General features: G+C 32.0%; 1 protein-coding gene across 1 annotated transcript in view; it reads right to left on the minus strand.

Moving 5' to 3' along the window:
• LOC139497284 (uncharacterized) overlaps window positions 1-24,773 on the minus strand; it is a 64,414-nt gene that overhangs the window by 37,726 nt on the left and 1,915 nt on the right. Inside the window, exons 2-3 of the mRNA XM_071285469.1 lie at window positions 22,461-22,506; window positions 5,950-5,999 (exon numbers count right to left, since the gene is read on the minus strand). Coding sequence (XP_071141570.1) covers window positions 5,950-5,999; window positions 22,461-22,506 — 96 coding nt within the window. The remainder of the gene's footprint in view (window positions 1-5,949; window positions 6,000-22,460; window positions 22,507-24,773) is intronic.

Genomic DNA, 24,773 nt, shown 5'->3' on the forward strand with positions numbered 1-24,773 from the left:
AGACGACGACGACGACGACGACGTCGACGACGACGACGACGGACGCCAAGTGATGAGAAAAGCTCACATGGCCTTTTAGGCCAGGTGAGCTAAAAAGGAGTAGGTCCGGTAAGGACCGATTTTGGCCTAAAATTTCAGGTTCATCTGACAATAGATTTTGACCACTTTTTAAACACTTAAGTGTCTATTTCATTTGAATCAATTAGTTTATCTGAAATTTTTTAACTGATTTAGTCATTGAAAACGACCCGATTCAAGCTCAAATATGAACAAGAGGCTCTCAAGAGCCTGAATCGCTCACCTGAATTTTTTTGGTTTAATCTCTCATCAATGATTATTTTGGCTTTTCAATTTATTTAAATGTTCTTTGAATCGTCCTATTTTCTTCAAAAGCAAAAAAAAATCATTTTCTCCTATGTTCTATTTTAGCCATAGGAGCTATGTTTCTTGACATGCAAGGAAATGAAATATAAAATTTATACTAGATACTCTGAAACTCTGAAACTCATTTAGCATAAGTTTGGCTGAAATTGATACAGCAGTTTCATAAGAGAAGATTTTTTAAAGTAAGTCAACATGGTGAACAAATTGTGAAAAAAGTCTTTAAAGGGCAATAACTCCTAAAGAGGTCAATTGACAATTTTGGTCAAATTGACTTATTTGTAGATCTTACTTTGCTGATCATATTTGCTGTTTACAGTTTATCTTTATCTATAATAATATTCAAGATAATGACCAAAAACTGCAAAATTTCCTTAAAATTAACAATTAAGTGGCAGCAACCCAACAATTGGATGTTTGATTCATCTGAAAATTTCAGGGCTGATAGATATTGACCTAATGAACATTTTTACTCCATGTCAGATTTGCTCTTAATGCTTTCGTTTTTGAGATATAAGCCAAAAACTGCATTTGACCCCTATGTTCTATTTTAAGTAACGGCGGCCATGTTTTTTGACGGATCAAAAATCAAAGCACACACTTTGTGCAGGATAATCTAAGGAACAACCATGCTAAGTTTTAACCAAATCCATTCAGTAGTTTCAGAGGAGAAGATTTTTTAAAGTTAGCAAATATGATGAACAAATTGTGAAAAATTGTCATTAAAGGACAATAACCCCTTAAGGGGTCAATTGACAATTTTGGTCAAATTAACTTATTTGTAGATCTTACTTTGCTGATCTTTTTTGCTGTTTACAGTTTATCTTTATCTATAATAATATTCAAGATAATGACCAAAAACTGCAAAATTTCCTTAAAATTACCAATTAAGTGGCAGCAACCCAACAATGGTTTGTTTGATTCATCTGAAAATTTCAGGGCTGATAGATCTTGACCTAATGAACATTTTTACTCCTGTCAGATTTGCTCTAAATGCTTTCGTTTTTAAGATATAAGCCAAAAACTGCACTTGACCCCTATGTTCTATTTTAAGTAACGGCGGCCATGTTTTTTGACGGATCAAAAATCAAAGCACACACTTTGTGCAGGATAATCTAAGGAACAATCATGCTAAGTTTTAACCAAATCCATTCAGTAGTTTCAGAGGAGAAGATTTTTTAAAGTTAGCAAATATGATGAACAAATTGTGAAAAATTGTCATTAAAGGACAATAACCCCTTAAGGGGTCAATTGACAATTTTGGTCATATTAACTTATTTGTAGATCTTACTTTGCTGATCTTTTTTGCTGTTTACAGTTTATCTTTATCTATAATAATATTCAAGATAATGACCAAAAACTGCAAAATTTCCTTAAAATTACCAATTAAGTGGCAGCAACCCAACAATGGTTTGTTTGATTCATCTGAAAATTTCAGGGCTGATAGATCTTGACCTAATGAACATTTTTACCCCATGTCAGATTTGCTCTAAATGCTTTCGTTTTTGAGATATAAGCCGAAAACTGCATTTGACCCCTATGTTCTATTTTAAGTAACGGCGGCCATGTTTTTTGACGGATCAAAAATTGAAGCGCACATTTTGTGCAGGATATACTAAGGAACAATCATGTTAAGTTTCATTCAAATCCATTCAGTAGTTTCAGAGGAGAAGATGTTTGAAAAATTGTTAACGACGACAGACGACGACGACGACGACGACGACGACGACGACGACGTCGACGACGACGGACGCCAAGTGATGAGAAAAGCTCACATGGCCTTTTAGGCCAGGTGAGCTAAAAATCTACCATATATGCCGAAAAATGTCACTTTTCAGATGGTTTTTGTCAAAAATGAAAGTGGCCGCATCCGTGTTCATCCTCAATCTTTATATATGTTATGTATTATTATAAAATACAACTTATATTTTAATATTAAGGATGAACACGAATGTGGACACTTTCGTTTCACACGAAAATCGTCTAAACTTTAACTAAAATGCTAGAATTGTGAAGATTTCAGTAATTAAGCATGACTTAATGGTGCTAGTATCCGATATATGTGCATTGTATTGTCAAAAACAGCCCATATTTATGTAGCAGAAGCATTCGACTGTACAATAAATAACTAAAAGTTTACATTTTAACAATTTTGTAAAACTGCTATATTTTGGGGCCAAAAAGGGGTCTTACCGGACCTACTCCTTTACAAAATTTAAGAAAATTGTTAAAAATTGACTGTAAAGGGCAATGACTCCTCAAGGGGTCAACTGACCATTTTGGTCATGTTGACTTATTTGTAGATCTTACTTTGCATAATTGCAGTTTACAGTTTATCTCTATATAGCTATCTAAAATAGTATTTAAGATAATAACCAAAAATGGCAAAATTTCCTTAAAATTTCCAATTCAGGGGCAGCAACCCAACAACCAGTTGTCTAATTCCTCTGAAAATTTCAGGTCAGCTAGATCTTAACTGGATAAACAATTTTATTCATGTCTGATTTGCTATAAATGCTTTGGTTTCAGAGTTATAAGCCAAAATCTTCATTTTACCCCTATGTTCTATTTTTAGCCATGGTGGCCATCTTGGTTGGTTGGCTGGGTCACCACACACATATTTTAAACAAGATAAATATATATACCTCAATGATGATTGTGGCCAAGTATGGTTAAATTTGGCCCAGTAGTTTCAGAGGAGAGGATTTTTGTAAAAGATTACAAAAATTTACGAAAAATTGGTAAAAAATGACTATAAAGGGCAATGACTCCTTAAGGTGTCAACTGACCATTTTAGTCATGTTGACTTATTTGTAGATCTTACTTTGCTGAACATTATTGCTGTTTACAGTTTATCTGTATCTATAATAATATTCAAAATATTAACCAAAAACATAAAAATTTCCTTAAAATTGCCAATTCAGGGACAACAACCCAATAAGGCAGAGAAAAAAAAGATCCGTGTTTCCGGTAACCCGACCGACCCTGTTTTTTAGCCCCGACCCTAACTTTTTTATTGGATCTTCCAAAAAAAAAAAAAAAAATTTATCAACCGACCCTGTTTTTGACACAGGCTTCTGATAGATGACATAATATTTTTTCTCTCTTGCTTCCTCTTGCATAGAAAGCCAGTAAAACATTTTATTAATGTCAAAAGGTATTCCAAATAGGTTAAAATCCAAGAAATTTGCACAGCAGGTGCTTCAAAAACATTGCAAATGGCACACTTCCGGTTTTTGAAACTAATTACGGATCCGGACTTGGAAAAAACATGATAATTTTCCGAATTTCATTTACGATGTCAAAAAAAAAAAAAAAAAAAAAAAAGAATTCCGACCTACCGACCCTATTTTTCAAAATGATGTTACCGGAAACACATATCTTTTTTTTTTAGGCCTAACCCATTGTCCAATTTGTCTGAAAATTTCAGGGTAGCTAGATCTTGACTTGATAAACAATTTAACCCCCATGTCAGATTTGCTCTAAATGATTAGGTTTCAGTGTTCCAAGCCAAAATCTTCATTTTACCCCTATGTTCTATTTTTAGCCATGGTGGCCATCTGGGTTGGTTGGACGGGTCATCGGACACATTTTTTTAAACTAAATACCCCAATGATGATTGTGGCCAAGTTTGCTTAAATTTCACACAGTAGTTTCAGAGGAGAAGATTTTTGTAAAAGTTAAGGACGACAGACGACGGATGCCAAGTGATGAGAAAAGCTCACTTGGCCTTTTAGGCCAGGTGAGCTAAAAAAGGGCATAACTCTAGAAAGACAAACGGATGTCACACATATTGGAACTGGATGTTGGATGTGAACGGATTGATAATATACAAATGTAGTCTTAGATGCATGATTTTTTTATTATTTGTTAGTGGCTTTGAACTATAGTTAACTGTGAGTACTCTCAGATCTGTTCAGTGTCTTTTTTGTTGTTGGGATGTACAAGTACCCAGCCACGTCCACTTGTATTTTTGTTCATCTGATGAGTTAAGCCTTTTTCTACTGATTTTTATAGTTTGTTCTTATATCATGTATATTGTACTGTTATCATGGTTATACCAATGTCCCAGGTTAGGGGAGGGTTGGGATCCCCCTAACATGTTTAACCCCACCGCATTATGTATGTATGTGCCTGTCCTAAGTCAGGAGCCTGTAATTCAGTGGTTGTTGTTTAATTGTTTAGGTGTTACCTATTTGTTTTTCGTTTATTTTTTTTAAAATAAATAAGGCCGTTACTTTTCTCGTTTGAATTGTTTTATATTGTCATTTCGGGGCCTTTTATAGCTGATTATGCGGTATGGGCTTTGCTCATTGTTGAAGGCTGTACGGTGACCTATAGTTGTTTATTCTGTGTAATTTTGGTCTCTTGTGGAGAGTTGTCTCATTGGCTATTGTACCAGGGCTTCCAAAACAGTCATATATTCCGGTTATTTGTATAATGTCCGGTAAACGTCTGGCTGGGCAAAGCATGAAACGGTCATATCCTTTTTAGTTTTCAAGGCTTTTTCGGTCATTTTTACATAATTCACGATCTTTTTTACCCAACCTTTTGCCTTTAACATCAACACATTTACGGTCATAAATGTGACATGATGATTAATTACTATCAAAACAACACCAACTTCAATACTTTCTAATTTTAATCAAGGCTAATTTTATTCACAATCATTTTCTTACATTTCAGCAGTTTGTATCTAATTGATTTAGTCCAAAAGATTAAAAATTATTAGAAATTAGTTTATCAACATGATTTGATGAAAAATTTAAAAAGGTTTTAAATGAAAAATCGTCAGAACTACGTCGTTTGAACTAAAGCATGTGTGTGCATGTGCACAGGTGGGAAATTTAATAATGCATCATACATTTCTTCAAAAATGCTAAAATTATCATTGATACCTGTATCTAACTTTCATTTCAAGTATTTTGTTGAAGAGATAACATGGAAAGAGCTTCTTCTCTCAGTTGTGCTTTGTAAACGTACACAGATTTTATGTATACGTTTATGGTCCATGTTTTACCAATGTCAAGTCAACTTCTGGTTAGAACAATGTGAAAACGAAAGTAAAGTTTTTGACAATGTCATTTTGCACAAATAAAAAGTATAATGCAGATCTATATGAGCACGCTGATGTGTACACTACGAATGATGCACTGCCAATTTAACAGTTACATCCGAACATCAAATTCATATCATATCAAAGTAAAGTTTAAAATCGTTTTTTTTTTTAAATCTAATGTCAATCATTGGAATGGCCATCTGATTACCATTTTTGCCTCTTGTGACTTTTAAAGTCTTAAGGGATTAAAATCGGGATCAGATAGGAAATGTCCGGCTAGCTCAAATATTTTTTGGAAGTCCTGAATCGTACCACATCTTCTTTTTTATAATTAATCTGCATTTTGGGGTTTTATGCATTGTGTCATGTGTGTATAAGTTTCATAACATTTGATTGACGTAATATGAAGTTAAAGAGATCAAAATCCACAAGGTCTGTTGAGTATGTTCAAGGTTTTACAGTTGATGTGTTGTTATAGAATTGTGCATAAGCTGCTAAAACCAATGTACCTCTCTTTCTTTTTCTTCATAATATTTTGTGTGTTTCTTTAATTCGTCCACTGAAAAATAAGTATATGAATAAATAATATAAACCAAAGACTGTGAAAATGGGGGGAAATCTCTAATTTGGCATTAAAATTAGAAAGATCATATCATAGGGAACATGTGTACTAAGTTTCAAGTTGATTGGACTTCAACTTCATCAAAAACTACCTCGACCAAAAACTTAAATCTGAAGCAGGACAGACAAATAGCCTAGTCAATCTAGCTCTAAAATCACTCAACCTCCAACTAATTGCAACACAAGCTTTTTTTAGTGAAAATTATAATATAGACTTGTACTAACAACATACTAAAACTATACATTGATTTGATTTGCGGAAAAGGTTATTTTGGGTGAAATATGTGGTTTTTAGAGAAAAAATGCTGAAAACTGGAAAAGAAGAAAATTATTATTTATTGTTGCATTTTTAGACCTAATGTTTGTGGAAGACAGGAAACCTTATCTTAATAGACTATAAAGTAGTCCATTAGCTATTATTATTCATATTGAAGTAAATTTGAGGTGAAATGAGTGATTTTTAGTGAAAAAACATCGAAAACTGGAAAAGCAGAAAATCTCCGTTGTTAATGGTTAATATTTTTGAAATTTGATCTATATAGAAAAAAGAACATACTATTTTATGTTTATTTAGTTAATTCCTTTAGTTATAAGTATTAATATTTGGGTAATTTGGTTGAATATATGTTTTGAGACAGAAAACCCATTAACTGGAAATGAAAATCAAAGAGCTGAAAGCTCTGAAGAAAAATGACGCCACTGTCTCTAATATTGGGATAGTTTTTATGCAAGTCTTGATTTTCACATACCGTAATTAGTTTAACAATGCAACATGTCTCGTAAGCATATAATTGATATTCGTATATGTGTGTGTGTGAAGTGAAGGTGCCAACTGGCTGGGTTTTTTTTTAAAGACAAATGAATAGGTCAAGACTACCTGAATTGTACAAATAAATACCGTAGAAAGGCTTCTATATTTCTCACTGGTACATAGGCTGAATCCGGGTCCGTTCGCGCCCATTCACGTTTGCGCAAACTCATGTTCGCCCCCTTTCACTTTCACATCCTACATGTTCGCAACTAATCTTAATTGGTTTTGTGTTTAATAACTCTGTAAGCAAGTGTTTTCTTATAAGTATAATTGTTGTCATTGTCTCAAAATAAAGTGAGACAGCATTTTTTTTTTTTGTGTTGAATAAATCTTAATCATGTTTTGGATAGCGTATTGTTAAAGATAATAATAACCCTTTCTAAATAAAGTGGTATTTTGTCAACGTTTTATTTAGCGTTGAATAACTCTTAATCATGTTTTGGTTAGTGTATTGCTATACTTTGTTTCATTGACCTCTTTCATAATGAAGTGAGATTCTGACTATTTTTTTTTTTCTGTGTGTTGAATAAATTTTATCATGTTTTGGTTATAATAGTGGATTGCTATATTTTGGTTCCTATATTTTATTGTTTCGTTGTTTCAGATCAAAGGGCTTAAAAACAATTATCTTTTGTGTTTTTCCTTTAAAATCTTCAATGTTTTACTCATACCAAGCTATAAATACATTCAGTATTTACACCAAAGCAATTTAAAACAACAATCATGATTTTCCAATTATTCAACTTGAATTTGAATTAAAATTGGGCGCGAATGAGTAGAGTGCACACGGACCTTGGGTGTGAACGTGCGAGGTGCGAAAGTGTATTGGGCGCAAACAGACCTGATACCACATAGTCTGAACCCCCTTCTCCCACAAAATATGAAGTAAATTAAAAACAAATTGTTCAGAGAACAATTGAAGTCTTTCCACTAGAAAAGATCTATTTTTATATTGAAATATGAAAATCAGTTTAAAATGTTAGTTCCTATGGCTTTATGACGTCCTATTAACCTATGACCTTGACCTCAATTTCAAGGTCACAAACCATGGACCTTGAATCAAAATATCCTAGGTCTTTAATATGTTTGGTTAATGAGTACCCCATAGAAAATATCAATGGAATTCCAGTGGAATACCAGTTGATTCCACTGGAATCCCACTGGTTTACAGTGACTCATTGGAATTCCACTGGTAAATCATATTAAACTAAAAATTCCAGTGGAATTTGATTGGTGATTCCACTGGAATGACATTTGAAAATTTTACCACTGTAATTCCACTGGAATAATGACATTTGAAAATTTTACCACTGTAATTCCACTGGAATACATTGTTGGGTTGCATGATTTAATTATCATTTAGATACTGATGGGCATTATTTTTGGTAGAAAAAGTGCTTATATTAAATTCCAATGACTATTCTCAGTACAATTCATTTGTACCTAGTCCAAATAGTTATAATGTCTTGAAAGGCAATTTAATTGTTGCTTTGACAACTTCTGCAGCAACGTGCACAGCAAAAAAAAAATTGCCATTCTGTTCAAAAATGTTTTTAATGCATCACCCTTATTTGTTTCTTATACATTGAAATTTATCTGAATACAGCCTCTCCAACCATACCGGCCAGATTAAGAAGACCCAGCAGATTTGCATTATATTAAATGGTTATTCCTTGAAATTGGATACCAGCCGGTATTGTTGTATTTAAATAATTATATCATTATAACTCATTCTCGAAAAATGGGCCTTGTCATCTGAAATGATTTAAAATTACTGATCCGTACGTTTCATTTGTATATCTGTAACCCACAATTTGTACGGTCTACAAGGAATCAGGTCACCTAATAGTGCGAGGCTGTAATTTCTGTTCACCTGTCAATTTCGTTTCATTGCCTTATGACAAGGTGTAACATTGAAATTTACAGCACACGTTTAATTGAGTATCGTAGGTACTATTTACGTCAAAGTAGAACATTTTAACTAATTATTCGTGAAATATCATTAATGTATGGTATTTTTATTTTTTTATTCCTGCAAAATAAAAATAATTAAATAGATGAAATAGAAGTTGTAGCTGTATTTTACGATAGATATTATATACAAAACTAAAATTCACAAAGGAAAACGTATATTTTGATGACAGTGAAATGCATTTTAAAAAAATTCTCAAACACCCATATTAAGGGGAAGTAACTCTTGTGGATTTTAAATTTCTACAAACCGGCAAACCCCGCAAATCGGCTGTTTTCGTGGTCCAACGGACGACCGGTTTTTAGAAGTTCACTGAAATACCATTACAGGGACGAATCAACTTCGGGCCGATATTATATGGGACGAGATTGACACCTTGACTTAAACGCACTTGCAAATATGACGTCATTTGATTACGCTGGATAACAAAAATGGAGAATCGAAACGCAGATGTTTTCAGATTTTCAGATAAGTATTTGATTTAACATATAATGATTATGAAATACAATTTGTTGAGGCACTATAAAACATTTAGGATTTTAATCTGAGCAAAACATCAGAAAGTTTTGGCAGACAATAAATTAATGAAGAATGATAAAATTGATATATTGTTGTCACATTCATAACAGACATATCGTAATCTGACATGTAAATGGTACATGGGTATATATATGATAATCTGATATGTAGAAATTAAATTGTGTGAATAATATTTATCGTAAATTAACTTGGTGAAACGTTAATAATAATTTAAGTCGCCAGTTTTATCTTCAAGGGTTAAAAGGGGGGGGGGGGGGGGGGTACTAAATTTGAGTTTAACTTAAACTTCCAATGCAATTTAAGATGCATAATGCTGTTTCTATTGAATTTATTGCTGCATACAATCATTACCTCTTGAACAATTGATTCTTTGTGGATATTTTTGTACTTTTAGGGGATTAAATATGAGCTGCCAGCAATGATATGAAACAGATTTTATGCAGACTCCATTAACTTTATTCAGCAATTCTAGTTGGAAGTACAGAGACAGCAAGTTTTGAATTACAGAAAAGAAGAGAAGTTTATATATCACACATAATTTTTATATTAGTTAATCAGTTTGTGGGTAAGCTGACCATATAGTCACTGTTTTTATTCTACTTATACAAACCATGCAGGACATTTGTATGTTCATGGATAGGATGTTAAAAATGTTATTTATTTGAATATGATCAGATCAATCATATGATGAAGAACTATATTTTGTGTTTCTCAGAAGTAGTGATAAGGCCACCAATAGGGCTTATATGTCAGAGTAGCAATTCCACTGGAACTGCAGTTATTCCACTGGAGTTGCTGCAAAATACCACTGGAATTACATTCGCATTCCACTGGGATAATTTGGCTGGAATTCCACTGGAATACCAGTGAAATAACACTGTAATTTGCACTGGAATTCCAGTGATTATCAGTGGAATAATTTGGCTGGAATCCAGTGAAATAACACTGCAATTTTCACTGTAATTCCAGTGGAAAGCCAATGTAGTTCCAGTGGAATTCCAGCCAAATTATTCCATTGATTATCACTGGAATTCCAGTGGAAATTACAATGGAATATCAGTGGTATTCCAGTGTAATTCCACTGATTTTTTTCTCTAGGGTACTACCACTTGACGCGTAATTTTAAATGTAAGATGGACAAAAACTCCCTTTTATTGTATGCGCAGCCTTTCAACCAAAATATACAAGTAAGGACATGTCGCAACTAATAATTTATGAAAAATTATTTGTCAAAATGTCATACAGTATTTGAAAAGAAGTGAAAATAAGCCAAAATCAAAATTTATAATATGACCTTGACCTTTGACATTGACCTCATTTTCATTTTTAGTACCAATGACCTCATGAAGACCCTATGTCTCTATCAGTTATGGTTTACCAGTTGAAAATGCATATCGCTTGAATCAAATGAAAAAGGGGGAATAACTCTCATATGGAGTCCCCATAGAGCTATGGTTCAAACGAATATTCTTATCCTAAATATGTTACGAGCAATTTGGTAAAATAAAATCTTTTACGGTTACGAAGGAGAGGTGGCCACAAGAAAAACAGTGTTTGGGGAGATAACTCTTACAACGTAATGTATTTTGTTATAATTACATTTGATATATGTTTCATTATAATACTTTATTATGATTGGCTAACTGCACATCACATGTTATTCCTCAAGCAATTGCATCACTCAATAAAACTTTTCATTCATGATAACACGTGGTCCCACAATAAAGTGCACAGATGAATTGAATAAAAAAGTTATAAAATTCGTGTTTTCATGATCCTAGCTAAAAAAAGTAATTATAAGTATTGAATGTTTCTTTTTGTAACCTCATAGGGTTGCAAGAGCGTTGACCGTGTGCACATTTTTAGAATGAAGCGCTTACGCTTACGCGCTTCATACAAAAAGTACATGTACTTCGGTCAACGCTTTTACACCTCAATGAATTTACAAAAAAAAAGCATTCAATACTTAAATGCAGTTGTAAATTTTTAAAGCAAAAAGAGTTAATACTAACTTTCACTTTTTTGGATGTTCATGTACATTTTGTATGTATTTATTTTTCTCAACTACATGAATTTTTTGGTGTATTTTTAATGATATATATATGAGTAGTCCAAATAATTATTACGTCTGGCAAGGCTTTTTAAATTTTATTCTGGGACACCTTCCTATGACCACAACATGCACAAGGCTATGTTAATTTTTTTCTGGGACGCCTTCTTAGGAAGCCTTCCTACGAACGTCTTAGGAAGGCGTCCCAGAAAAAAATAAAATAGCCTTGTCAGACGTCATTATTATTTGGACTAATACATGAGATATTGGATATTTTTATGCATTATTTAACCAGTTGAGTCTTTTACAGGATTGTTTGTTAAATGCTGTTTAAACATTAATGAAAAAAAAACCACCTTAAATTTGCTAATTATTTGGCATGAAAGTTTGATTTATTGAAAGGGACTCATAGTTTTCCATTTAATTTTAATCTTGGTTAAAACAATAGCTTCGTTGTTTACTTTTATACACAACAACATATTCACTTTGGTTTCGTTGTTTACCTAATATTCACTATGTACTTGGTAACAGTTATTAATTAATTGAATAGAAAATATTATAATAAATATTATTGGAAGCCGAATTGACGTCAAATAGATGCCGATTTGACTAGATGCCAATTTAACCAGGTGCCGACTTGACTTGTACGTTTCAATTTCTCTGCGATCGTTTGCGGTATTTTCTTGAGAAAACCTATTTTCCATCATCAAAGAGAAGAAGAAACTGCTTGAAATGATTCCCGAACGCTTTGTGATTGTTAAAATAAGTTTAATTCACTCAAAAAACAATTTTAAAACTTGCGATGTTTAAACAGGAAGTTTCAAAAGCACGTGTAAAAGAAGAAATTAACCGGTGAGAGTGGAAATCCGTACATAACATATATCACTATAGTACGACTTTTAAAGCAAAACAGTTTCATCCTTTTGTAAAACAGTCTTTAATATACCTATCACATTAATGTTTGAAGGGTCTTAAGCTTATTCAAACCATATAAGTCGGTATGAAACACCAAAACGGAATGATAATAACCGATTACGTTTTGTAGTTTACAAAATTCTGGACTGGTTCCTGTCAAACTACAACACTTTGTTCGACTGTAGTGGAATACAAACAGAAACCAGTTAGTTTGTAAACTGGTTCCTGGCTGATTACTACACAATGCTCATGCATAATGATAACACAAGCACATTCCAGTTTGTATTGAAATTAGTAAATACGAAACCAAGCGCGGTAGGCAGAGAAATCAGGTCGGCAGTTATGGAACAATGACTGCGTCATTTTCCAAAAATCTTGGTTATTGGCGGTTAAAACTTTCGATTTGGGATATAAATAGAAAATACTTTCTGATGTTTATCATAAGAAGTCCTATAGAAATAAGTTTTCAAAAAAATGTAATTCTTGTGTAAAATATGATGTGTACAGAAAAATTGTGAAAATGGCAATAAAAAGCTCGGTTATTCATGGTCAAAACTTATTACATAGGATCATTATAGACAGATTTTATTATCTTATAATGTTACTGTATTCCTCTTGTCATCTATTTCAAAAATGACTAATTTGTTGTGTGAAATATTTTGTTTTACAAACTAATTACAAAAAAAGAATGTGTCCATAGTACATGGATGCCGCACCGCACTATCATTTTCTATGTCCAGTGGACTGTGAATTTGGGGTCAAAGCTGTAATTTGGCATTAAAATTAGAAGGATCATATCACAGGGAGTATGTGCACTAAGTTTCGAGTTGATTGGACTTCAACTTCATCAAAAACTACCTTGACCAAAAACTTTAATAGAAGCAGGGCAGACGCGGACGAACAAATGAACGGACGCTCAGACTGAAAAACATAGTACCCCTAAGTGAGGGGCATAACAAATGAAAATTTTAAAATTTTGGTTACTTCCAGCTGGATTTTTAAAAACGTAAAGTTGAGAATGGAAACAGGAAATGTGTCAAAGAGAAAACAAGTCCCCTGTTATCGGTCGTCAACATATCAAGTAAATCCGGCACACGAAGGTGGGCTTCAGCTGACCCCCTTAATCATTGTTTACATTAGTTCAGTGAAATGGAAGCCACTCTTGAAACAAATACATACACATGAACTAAAATTATCAACAACAAAAACCATAAATGCAAGACAAACTAAGGCATGGGGTTCCTGACTTGGGATAAGTGTAATAATGTGACTTGGAGAAAAACATGTTGTTTGAGAACTCAACCCTCCCATAGTTTCTCTAGACAATGTAAAATAAATAAACACACAGTAAAACTCAGTTTTAAAGAAGTGCATTTTGTGGAAGTTTGAAATTGTTATCTTATGTAACTTTTATGTATTTATAGTAATTAAATATGTATAGCTATAATAAACCAAAAATTAGATTGTGTTAAAAATAACTGTGAATCAGTTTGGTTACTGCCTTTGATTTTGTCATGTTAATTGCTGGAAGAGATATTTTTTCTAGTGTCATTGCATCGTCATTGATTGTAGTCCTTTTTGTGTATTTTTTCCATCAGCTACTTTTTCAACATTTGAATTGCTTAAAGTCACAGTTAAACACAGACCATTTTTGCTTAACAATTAAGCTCTATTAATATCCAGGTTTAATTTCAGATATGTAAGCTTTTTAATTTCTTGGAACATACACTAGTTCACTGAGTTAGCATGAAATGTAGAAATTGTTTAAGGCAATTTCAAGAGAAGCTTTGTCAATATGATTATAAGTTTACCTCAAGAGCTTAAATTTAATTAGCAATTGTACCAAAGTTGTCAAATTTTAGAAGTTGAAAATGAGACTGTTGAATGAATTGATGGGATCACTCCCTGGAGTGTTAAAGGGAAACTTCGCAAAAAAATCAAAAATTGATATTATGTCCATTCTGTATAAAAATTCTCAAATTTATATATATTAAAGTTTTATTCCGCTAGATAAGAGATAACCATCGCTTTTAAATTTTGAGTATCAATTCTCTGTGTTCCGCCATTTTGTCATCTTCTACAATAAAAAATCACGATATGTCTATAAACCGCAAAGGACCAAAACTACAGTAACCGATGTAGTCGTAATTGCGTGTCGATATCTTGTCAATCGTACGGTTGTTTTATCTGACTAACTAACTTGATACGGAAAATGTTCTTCTTTTTTTAAATAACCATAGTCTGTTATTTTTAAACTGTTAATATTGGAATTAGTTAAAAAGTCAAAGTTCAAAACTTAAATAAGTGTTCCGTGAAAATTGTTTTCGAAAATCTAATTCGTTCATAATTCTTTAAAGTAATAAACTTTATTCTAATAAATTCGGATCTTCCCTCATCTTATCACCAGCATGGCTAAAGGTATTACTCCCAAAGGTATTGTGAGGGGTGAGGTGACACGTCCAGGTATTCAAGCGATTTCCTGTCGGGCTTGCAAGTTCATGCATCGTTTCACTTCTGTAGGTATTGATCAGTGTACACGGCCGATAACTTATAACTTTCCATTTTGAACTATCAGGTGTATAATATACATCTCTATCTTGCGTGTCCGAAAGTGATATAATATACTAGTCATTACTTAACTCATACGCTTGTTTATAAATAACATTTCTGGTGTAAAGAATATTATTTATAAAAATATAAATAATACCCCCAAAAAAAAAAGATTTGAAGAAATAAAAATCTATTTACATATTTTTTCCAAGGGTTAATTTGGGAAAATGTAATATAAAATTACTCGTTGTTAATAGTAAAGGACAGATTGTATACATTGAACATAAGATAGAAACATACATTTTGTGCAAATTGGGGTAAAAACTTTGTAAATAGACTAGTCCACGTATGCCAACAGTATGTAATCAACGAATTCGATAGACTATAGTAACCCAAAAGAAGAAGAAGACGAAGAAGAGAACCAATTTGATTTAAATACAGGTCGATATGTAACTTGCTTTGGTTCATCGAAGTTATGAACATAGTAAAATCACAGATTTATATATCAATTAGATTGTTCTCGAATAAAGGAAGAAATTCGTCATCATCACAATTCCGACATTAATGTAATATACATGCAACTGGACGTACACTAATAATCCCCAAGGGATGTGAATATTTTCTAGGAAAACTATTGAGTATTAAAGTTTCAAATCAATTTCGGGATTTATTTTCTTTCTTGATATTCAATGACAGCAATTAAAAGAATAAACTGTTTGTCCGCTTTAGGGGTATTCTTGCCAGTTGAACAGACTTATCATTACATTCAAAAATAGGGAAAGATGACATTAAATTCGTTGTCTTTTGTTTTTTTAACATCGTTGGTCAAATAGCTAAAGTATTATACGTTGTGAGACGAAGACTATTTTAATAAGGACGTTCCCCATTATGAATAAATTTGGTTGACGTTTTTCACACTTGAAAAGAATATCAATTCGTAATTTTTCGATTCCATTCCAAGAAGATCCTTAAATTTCCTGTCAATTTTTTTAAATATCTTTTTTTTTCAAATAGCTGAAGTATTCATGCGTTGTGAGATTTAAAATATTTTGATGAGAACAATAATTCCTAAATAGTTAAATAAAGATCGCTTTGGATGGACTAAATTATACGATCATCCATTACCGCAAAGTCAGCTAATTGACAATGTAAAACAATTCAAACGAAAAAATGAACGAAAAACAAATAGGTAACACATTAACAAACGACAACCACTGAATTACAGACCACTGACTTGGAACAGGCACATACATAGATAATGTGGCGCGTTAAACATGTTAGTGGGATCCCAACCCTACCATAACCTTGGACAGTGGTGTCACAGTACAACATATGCACGAACTATACAAATCATTTGAAAAAGACTTAACTCATCAGATGGATAAAAATACAAATACTATAAATACAAGTGGAAGTTTTCGTTTTTGCAATTTGAGAGTAAATGATGTATCAAACGTCCAAGAATACGCATGTAATATGTGTCACTGGATATAAAAAAAAAAAATCATCCTCAACACCTACTTCCGTATGGGACTTCCCCTTTCAGTGACCTGCAAATTTAACAGATGATACACTTTCTAGATTTATATGTCCAACAACGACCCACTGCTCTACATGTGTTACGGTCCATGTGTTACTAATAGCCTAAGATAACAATTATTTTGTTAGGTCAATTCTCTTTCGTACAATACCAGAAAACATGGAAAATAAGTTCTTTAAATTTTGACTCTGGAATTAATACCATTTTTTCGTGCGAGAAACTTTATTTCTGGCGATTAGCAGACATGGGCGGAAAACAATAAAAAGATAGGTTTAATATTTGTTCATTCATTTAACATGTATAATATGAATATCATTTAGTACACTTCGGTCTATACAAAAGCAGAATATACCATGATGGTTTGATTTCGTCAAAAGATATAAGAGATCTGACAAATAGATTACCAGTTCGATATTGTAAGACACCCATTTATAACTTTGTACTTTTGCATTCCAAACTTTCGCAAAAAGATAAGTCATTTGATTAAATAAGAAGTTGTGGTTTGTTTTCTTGGGAGACACGTACCCAAATGAAGTGGACTTAAGCAGCTATATAAGTCACGGTATGGCCTTCAACAGTGAACAATAGTAAAAGTATATTGTATAATTCAACTAAATGTGAACATGAAAGAATTAAAGCAGGCATATATATTTTATCTATACATATACAAAAGAATATTTTGAGCCTCAAATCTAGCATATGTCTATTTTACAACTATTCCGAGTCTGACGTGTCAATTTTACATTCTTTGAAGCTTTCATAAACACCATCTTGTGACGGAAATGCTTCCCTAATAATGTTAACAACACAAGCTGGAATAGTCACTCTGTTTCTCTTGCCAAGTGGTTGCCCTTTTCTGACCCAACAAACAAACTGACGATAAGCCATTAGTCGGCTTTGGCTGTCAGTTAGTACGTCTGGAGCTCTCCCTCTATGGCGCTTGTACCTCAAAAAACTTATATAGCTGCCTTTTGTCCAATCCCTTTGTTTAAATGTACATTTGATACTTGAACAATAAAATATTTTGAATTGAATATAGCTGGTTTCAAGAATAACCGGGTTCATACAAACTGTTTTGAAATCGATATTGTCACTAATGCATTCACCCAATTCAATATTACCATCAAAGAGAGTAAATTTGTGGCAACAAAGACATTCCGTCAATAACGGCATAACTATGCATTTAGTACACGAACACCAATCTGTGTTAAACTGGCGAGGGTTGCTAAGGATATCTTGATTTCGGGAACTTTCTGCAGCTTCCATTTCATGGAGCTCTTCTTCGGTATACTCTGGCTCTAGTGCGTACCCAAATTGACCATACTCGTCAAAATCTGCCTCTCTTGACGGACTGGAACTACTGTTAGTACTATCATTCTCCGAACAAGACATTTTTATTTATGATTTTATGATTAATTTTTGGACCATATATACACTGTCCTATAGAAACAAGCTCGCACAAATCATAAGAGAAAAAATATGTGAGTAAAAGTTAATTGAGATTTGATGCCAAGCGGTAGACATATTTTAGGTACTAATTAAGTAATTAAATGAACAATAGATAACAATAATTAATCATAAATGTGCAAAGATTTAAAAACAAAAGTATTTTTTCTTTATTCGTACATATTATATTCCGCTTCGGTAGAGTTATCTTCAGATAGTTTCAGATATTAATACATGGGTTTCAAAAGTCTAAATGTAAGTGTTCTCGTACATTTTTTTTGCCTAATAAAGACAATCAAAATGCTTTGGTAAAGCTATTTCTAATTTCTAAGTTCCCCTTTTTTATGAGACATAAATCAAGGACAAGGGGTGTATATCATTTCATTCTAACACATGAATTCAGTTTCCTGTCTTTAACCGAAAATTGTTTATTTCTTAGTAAATTAATTTATTTGGATTCAAATAAATAATAACACCAAATATAATTAAATAATTCCACGGCGATCTATTTTCATCTGTCACCAACTTGAATATGTATTTCAAATGTGTGTATTAAATAGACAGTCACACCTGGCAAGGTGTGCCCTAGAGGCGTGGTTAAATACCGAAGTGCAAATAACAATTTACCTTTCAACAAGCCATCTACGAGTATTGCCACAGAACCGTGAATACACACATCGTATAAACCTAGTCATAGCAGAGACAGAAAAAGGTCAATAAGAGTAAACCAACATATTGTCTTTACAGATTATTGTACTTTAATTTGTTCACCTTATCAGTCCAAAATGCATTAATTAAAAATGAATTTATAACTTTTGTGTTGTCTAAAAAAATTATTCGAATATATACGTTTAACATAAAAAATTTATCTCATGAATGTGTACAATTGCACGTCTGTGCGTTTTATCTTCTTATTATCGGCTGGTTATTAGATAAAGCATAAGTCATCGGCGCGCTTACGATTACGTTAAAATATGATAAAAAACCAAGACTTTTAATGATTGTATTTTAAATCCCGGCATGCAAAAACCAGGAGAAAACGTCACGACCTACAGGAAGTTGTTAATATTTTTCCATTAATTATTGAATTTCTCCTTTATTACTGTACATATAGCGATAAAACTTTGTGAATATATATATTATGTCATAATGAACATATTTAAACCATAAGTAAAAAATCGCGAATTTTCCCTTTAATAGGAACAGCGCAAATTTTTGGTCGATCAATGCATTTAAATGGGGACATAAAGTTGGAACCCCCCTTTGTCCTATGTTGGAAACCCCCCTTTTTTAAATGGGTGTATCCACCCCTGTAGCGCCTTAAGTGTGTACCCTGTAAACCTGTATGTGGTGGTCTCAAACATTAATCAAAGGATAATGACAAAAAACTAACATGGGTTGTCTGCTGTATGAAATATTATGGTCAAAGATATATATACATATAAAGAAAAGCATTAATTACCAAGTTCCTTCTTTATTATATCTCATTGAATTAATTTAATAAAAGGAAATCAGCTTTAGCATAAGAACTGTAAAAATGTGGGCAACTTATGTCCAAAGATAGTCCTGTCTAATCTGAAATTTTTGTTAGTTGTTTAAGGTTGCTTTCTAATTGACTTTAAAAACCTCAAATCTCTCTTTGTTCATAATTATACTATATTACTCATTTGAACAAAACTAAAAAAATATTTAAATAAAAAACACCTAATGCCTAAAGAATATAAATGTTTAGCTTTTAAGGTCCACTAAACTTTTTCAGTGATCTCTTGGTAATATGTTTGAAACCATGATTTATTGTAAAATCTCCCTATTCTAAAAAAATAAGATGTTGTATGATTGTCAATGACAAAAATGTCCACAATAGATAACAATGATGAGGGTGTGGATGTTAACAACTAAAATATCTCATGGTTAAAATATATTACTGTTAAGACAATGAATGGAAAACAAATATGACAGACAGCAAACAATAACCACCATGTACTAAAGGGCCACTTACTTGTGCTAATCATATTCATAGTGTGCACAGTTAACCATGTTCGAGCATGCACTCAACCCTCCCATAATAAGGAACAGTTGTGAAAAAGCAACCAACATAAGTGCAAATTGTAAAACTCAGTTGGAAAGGGCTCAACTCAAAAAGGTCAACACAGAGTATATACTAAACCAATTAACAAAATGGCACTGACTTCAAAGAGCTAGGTCAAAGCTAATTACAGTTGATGAATAAATACTCTTGACACCGACTAAAATATAAATCTGTACACATTCGATTAGAAACCAGTGAAAAGTGGGTTCAGTGTTATTATTATATATTATACTGATGTTTTGGGAGGCAAAATTCCTGGTATGGAACTTGCGCCCTTGTGAGTTTAGTGTTACAACCAAAGCTCTATTTATATAGTGTGTAAGTACTGAGATCGTTGCTAATTACATGAGTAGTTTTTTATTTGCTTCAGTAGCCTGGAATTTTCATTCTAACATACAATGATTTAACACTCATCATTCTTTATTTTCTGAAAAACATCGTTCCATTCTAAATCTTAACATGTGTTTCTTTTAAAACATGTAAAAGTTGTGGTAAAAAATAAATTAAAAACTTTGAATTTCAAAAAATTAGTCTTGCAAAAGAAATCAATTTTTAATGGCCAAACACATATGTTTCGAAAACACCTACCCCAAGTAAAATTAACTTAAACATAGGGGTGGATTTCTTTCAAAAACCTAGTAAGTTGTGACTATGTTGGTTAATCTAACTCAGAATAGTTTTCTGTTATAGGTGACCATAGGTTACATACCATCACTACTGTGGATAATTAGATCTTCGAATTGTAAAATAGCAGAACACAATCTCGGTCTATATCTTTATTTGAATATACAAATTTTTAGACTGGAAAGTGATCCACTTGTAATATTATTCTTTTGAATTGATATAATTTTGCATTGTATTGTAATGCTTGAACTGATTTAAAAAATAAAGAACATTTTTTGGATAAATTATTTTTTTTCAATTTTGGCAAATAAGGGGAAGTAACTCATATTACCTTACTTATACTACAAAATATTTTCGTGAATAAAACCACTTTCCGCAAAATATATTTTTGTATAGTTTTAGTATGTTGTTCACATATAGTAACAGACTTGTTTTTCAGAGAAAAACCTTGTGTTGCAATTAGTTGCAGGTTGTTCACTAAATTGACTAGACTAAAATGACAGACGCATAAACCAGAAAACATAATGCCCATAAATGGGGCATAAAAATGGCTATTTATAAGACATTATAAGATATGTATTAAAATTATAAAAAAGAAATAAGGTTTAAGCATGCTAATAGTGTAAGATAACGTAAACAAACAAACAAAAAATTATGGAAGTATCTAATAATTATTTGAACGGAACATTTTAATTATGATTGCTTAACCCTTTCAACGCTACACAAAAAATTCGAAAAATGGCTGCTGCTGCTGCATTTTATTTTGTGTTCATTCATTAGAACAGTATATTCCTTTTCAGACTTCTGTATCTTTTTTATTATAAGAGATACAGAGAAAGCTATTGCATGAAAAATGCTCAGGAGAGTATGAACTATAATGTTAGGCAATTATTTCAGTAAAATTTCTTATCAAGTTACCTGTGTTTTCAGGTAATTAACAGGTAATAGGTGTAATTTATCACATTTGTGTTGAATTTTGAATAAAAACTACTTTTAGTCTTCATTTATTTTGTTGTTTTTCTGACATACATGTATAATAAGCTATAATAAGCAGACACCAGTTGCTCAATTTCGTAGCGTATTGCACCATGCAAAACGTATTCTGTAATCGTGGAACAAATAAATAGCTCTGTCTTCAAAATTTTCAGTCAACCTCCGTTTCCCCCCCTTTTTCAACGTCTCATAATGATCGATCAAATCATATTTCCTACTCCAATTAAATGTAATATATACATTGAGATAACAAGAAACCTTTAAACTAATCCTCGTTGTCAGTTTAGCCATAGAAATGCTGATATATTTCCATATTTAAAGCTTCGTTTCCGATTTCTGCCATTTGCATTAGTCAAAATATTTATTTTTTATTTTCCTTCTATTTTCCTTTTATTGCATAATTTTACTATGAAAATTGCCAGGATTTCAAGCTCAAATGAGACCTTGAATATTCTTGATTCATACGACGAAAAATTAGAGAGGACCCGAATGAAAACTGAATGGTTTAAGTCTCCTGATGAAAAATCGATTGTCATCACGGCATATGCCGCGAATAGCAGTGGCGTACGTCATCGTGACATATGCCGTGTACAGCGTTGAAAGGGTCAACATTAACAATATTAAAACAAGAATTTTCAAATACAGTCGTATTGCTGTAAACATGGAAAAGAGGTGCAGTGGACTATTAGGATGACTGAATAAAAATTCATATTTTTTAGTGTTAACTGACCTTACTGGCCAGCCTAGATTATGTTAATGTTCTTATGGAAAACCACTGCAGTAACAATATTCATTGTATGACCAAGAGATGTCAGGTTGACATTATTAATTATGGTAGCCTTAATCTTGTCTTAATAAAAAATACTTACATATTTGCAGGAGAATATCTGTATTATCTACACACTTACAACTCATCTAAAACATACAGAAAAATTTATATTTTCTCATTGTAATTTTTGTTACTTTTCTAATTTCTTCAAGTATGGCTCATTGTTTACTGAATAAAAATACATATATATATAAAATAACGTGGTCCAATTTGTCAGCTGTCATCGGGTAACAACGACAAATCAAAGAATTCAACTTTATATACAACTAATATAGGACTATGGTGTAGATTAAAAATTACACCACTCCAGACCCTTTTGTTTTCCACATAATTAATATTGCCAATAATTAACAAGTTCCGGGTCGAATCCGATACCAATAGTATATTCACCTGTTACCTATTCATGCTATTACCTTATCTAGGTACGGAAAGTGATTTTTTTTAAATCAACTGATCTAAGAAAACTTTACCCCATTTTAAAGGCATTGTGAAGACATTTTCAAAACAGTTTCACTTTTATCAATACACATAATAACAACGAAGAAATAGCAAATTTTCAAAATGGAAATTTTTTACTATTCTGGAAAAACTGTTTCCTCTCTTTAAAAAATAATAAAATATATTTTTTGAATCATTTGGGTTATAGTTTTGTTTATATTGCTTCTTTTACATCTTGTTAGTCAATTTCAATCCTCCATATTAAGTTTTTTGGTAAAAATAGAAGCATAACGCATGAAAATGTCAACCACTCTCATGAAATTCTATAGTCCAGTCACATAACATGACGATACCTTTATATATTCCTTTTTTCAGAGCATCAGTTGGTATATTGAAAATGTAAAAAAAACTTTATAAACATTTGAATGTAAAGAAACAAAATTTAAATATGAATATTACTCTTTATAAACAAATGTATATGTTTGTGTGTGTGTATAAAAAAGAAGATGTGGTATGATTGCCAATGAGACAACTCTCCACAAATGACACAGAAATTAACAACTATAGGTCACTGTACGGCCTTCAACAATGAGCAAACCCCATATCGCATAGTCAGCTATAAAAGAAATCACAAATGTAAAACAATTCAAACGAGAGAACTAACGGCCTAATATCAGTCAGGGGCATTACTTAAACAAGTAACAATTAAAATTACCTATTCAAGTTATGTTGAAAACGAGGCTATTTTAAATATTACTTATATAAGTAACTTTTCTGAATATTATTTTTATAGGTGTCCAATTATCCAGATTTTACTAGGTTTAACAATTTTTCACAGTCATCCGGTTATTTTTCCCCTGACATATTAAATCTAATCCTTCTGAAACACTAATTAACTTTCTGACGCACTTATCTTTCATACCGCTTCTTGGTCAAAGATTGGTATCTTGGGACAATTAAATTCTCAGTTTCCTCCAAAATCTTGAAGGTAGACTGATATAAATAGATAGATATTTGTGAATTCATTAAGACTTGAAATTATTTATAATTTGTAACCCAAACCAAGTACACATGTTCCTTGAATAAGTTTTAATACTAATTTTATTAAAAATGTATCAAATAACTTATTCGAGTAATATTTTTGTTATAATTTTTAAAGTAACCCTTCATCTCTATAATTCTCTCAAATATTATAAATTCTAAACTTTATGATATGAAATTATGTAAAAACTCATCAAAACTACATTTAGTCTATGTTTTATTGAAATTTAAAATAACTCTATTAATTAAGTCATTTTTTTATTTTCAAAAACAAAAATTACTTATATAAGTAACTTTAAAAAATTACTTGTTTAAGTAATGCCCCTGACTGAATATATATATGTACAAAAAATTAAAGAAAAAAAATATTTAACACATCAACAAACGACAACCACTGAATTACAGGCTCCTGACTTTGGACAGGCACATACATATAGAATGTGGCGGGGTTAAACATGTTAGCGGGTGCCCAATCCTCCCCCTGATCTGTGATAGATTCGTGTTTTACTTGCTCAGATACTAAATAAATTAATAACTATATTTTTGTAACTATTTTCTATTCTCAAAACTACATGTACATCTATACATTTATACTACAAATCTACAACCCTCTCAGTTTTTGGCTACACATGCTGTTCTTATCTATAAAGTCATGAATATTTATCATTTTGTTTATTAGCTATGTAGGCGTGTCAAGATCGTATCATACGCGATAATGACCAGCCAGTACACACTGCAGTTCTGCACTGTTATGATTTCATTAACCAGTATTAAAAAGATAAACATAACACCTGTGACAGTACAACATAAGAACAAACTATAAAAATCAGTTGTACCATGAGAGACAAGAAAAGTTTTGAAATGTATCATCTGT

The sequence above is a fragment of the Mytilus edulis genome, chromosome 12 (assembly GCF_963676685.1).
Source record: "Mytilus edulis chromosome 12, xbMytEdul2.2, whole genome shotgun sequence".
Classification (NCBI taxonomy): domain Eukaryota; kingdom Metazoa; phylum Mollusca; class Bivalvia; order Mytilida; family Mytilidae; genus Mytilus; species Mytilus edulis.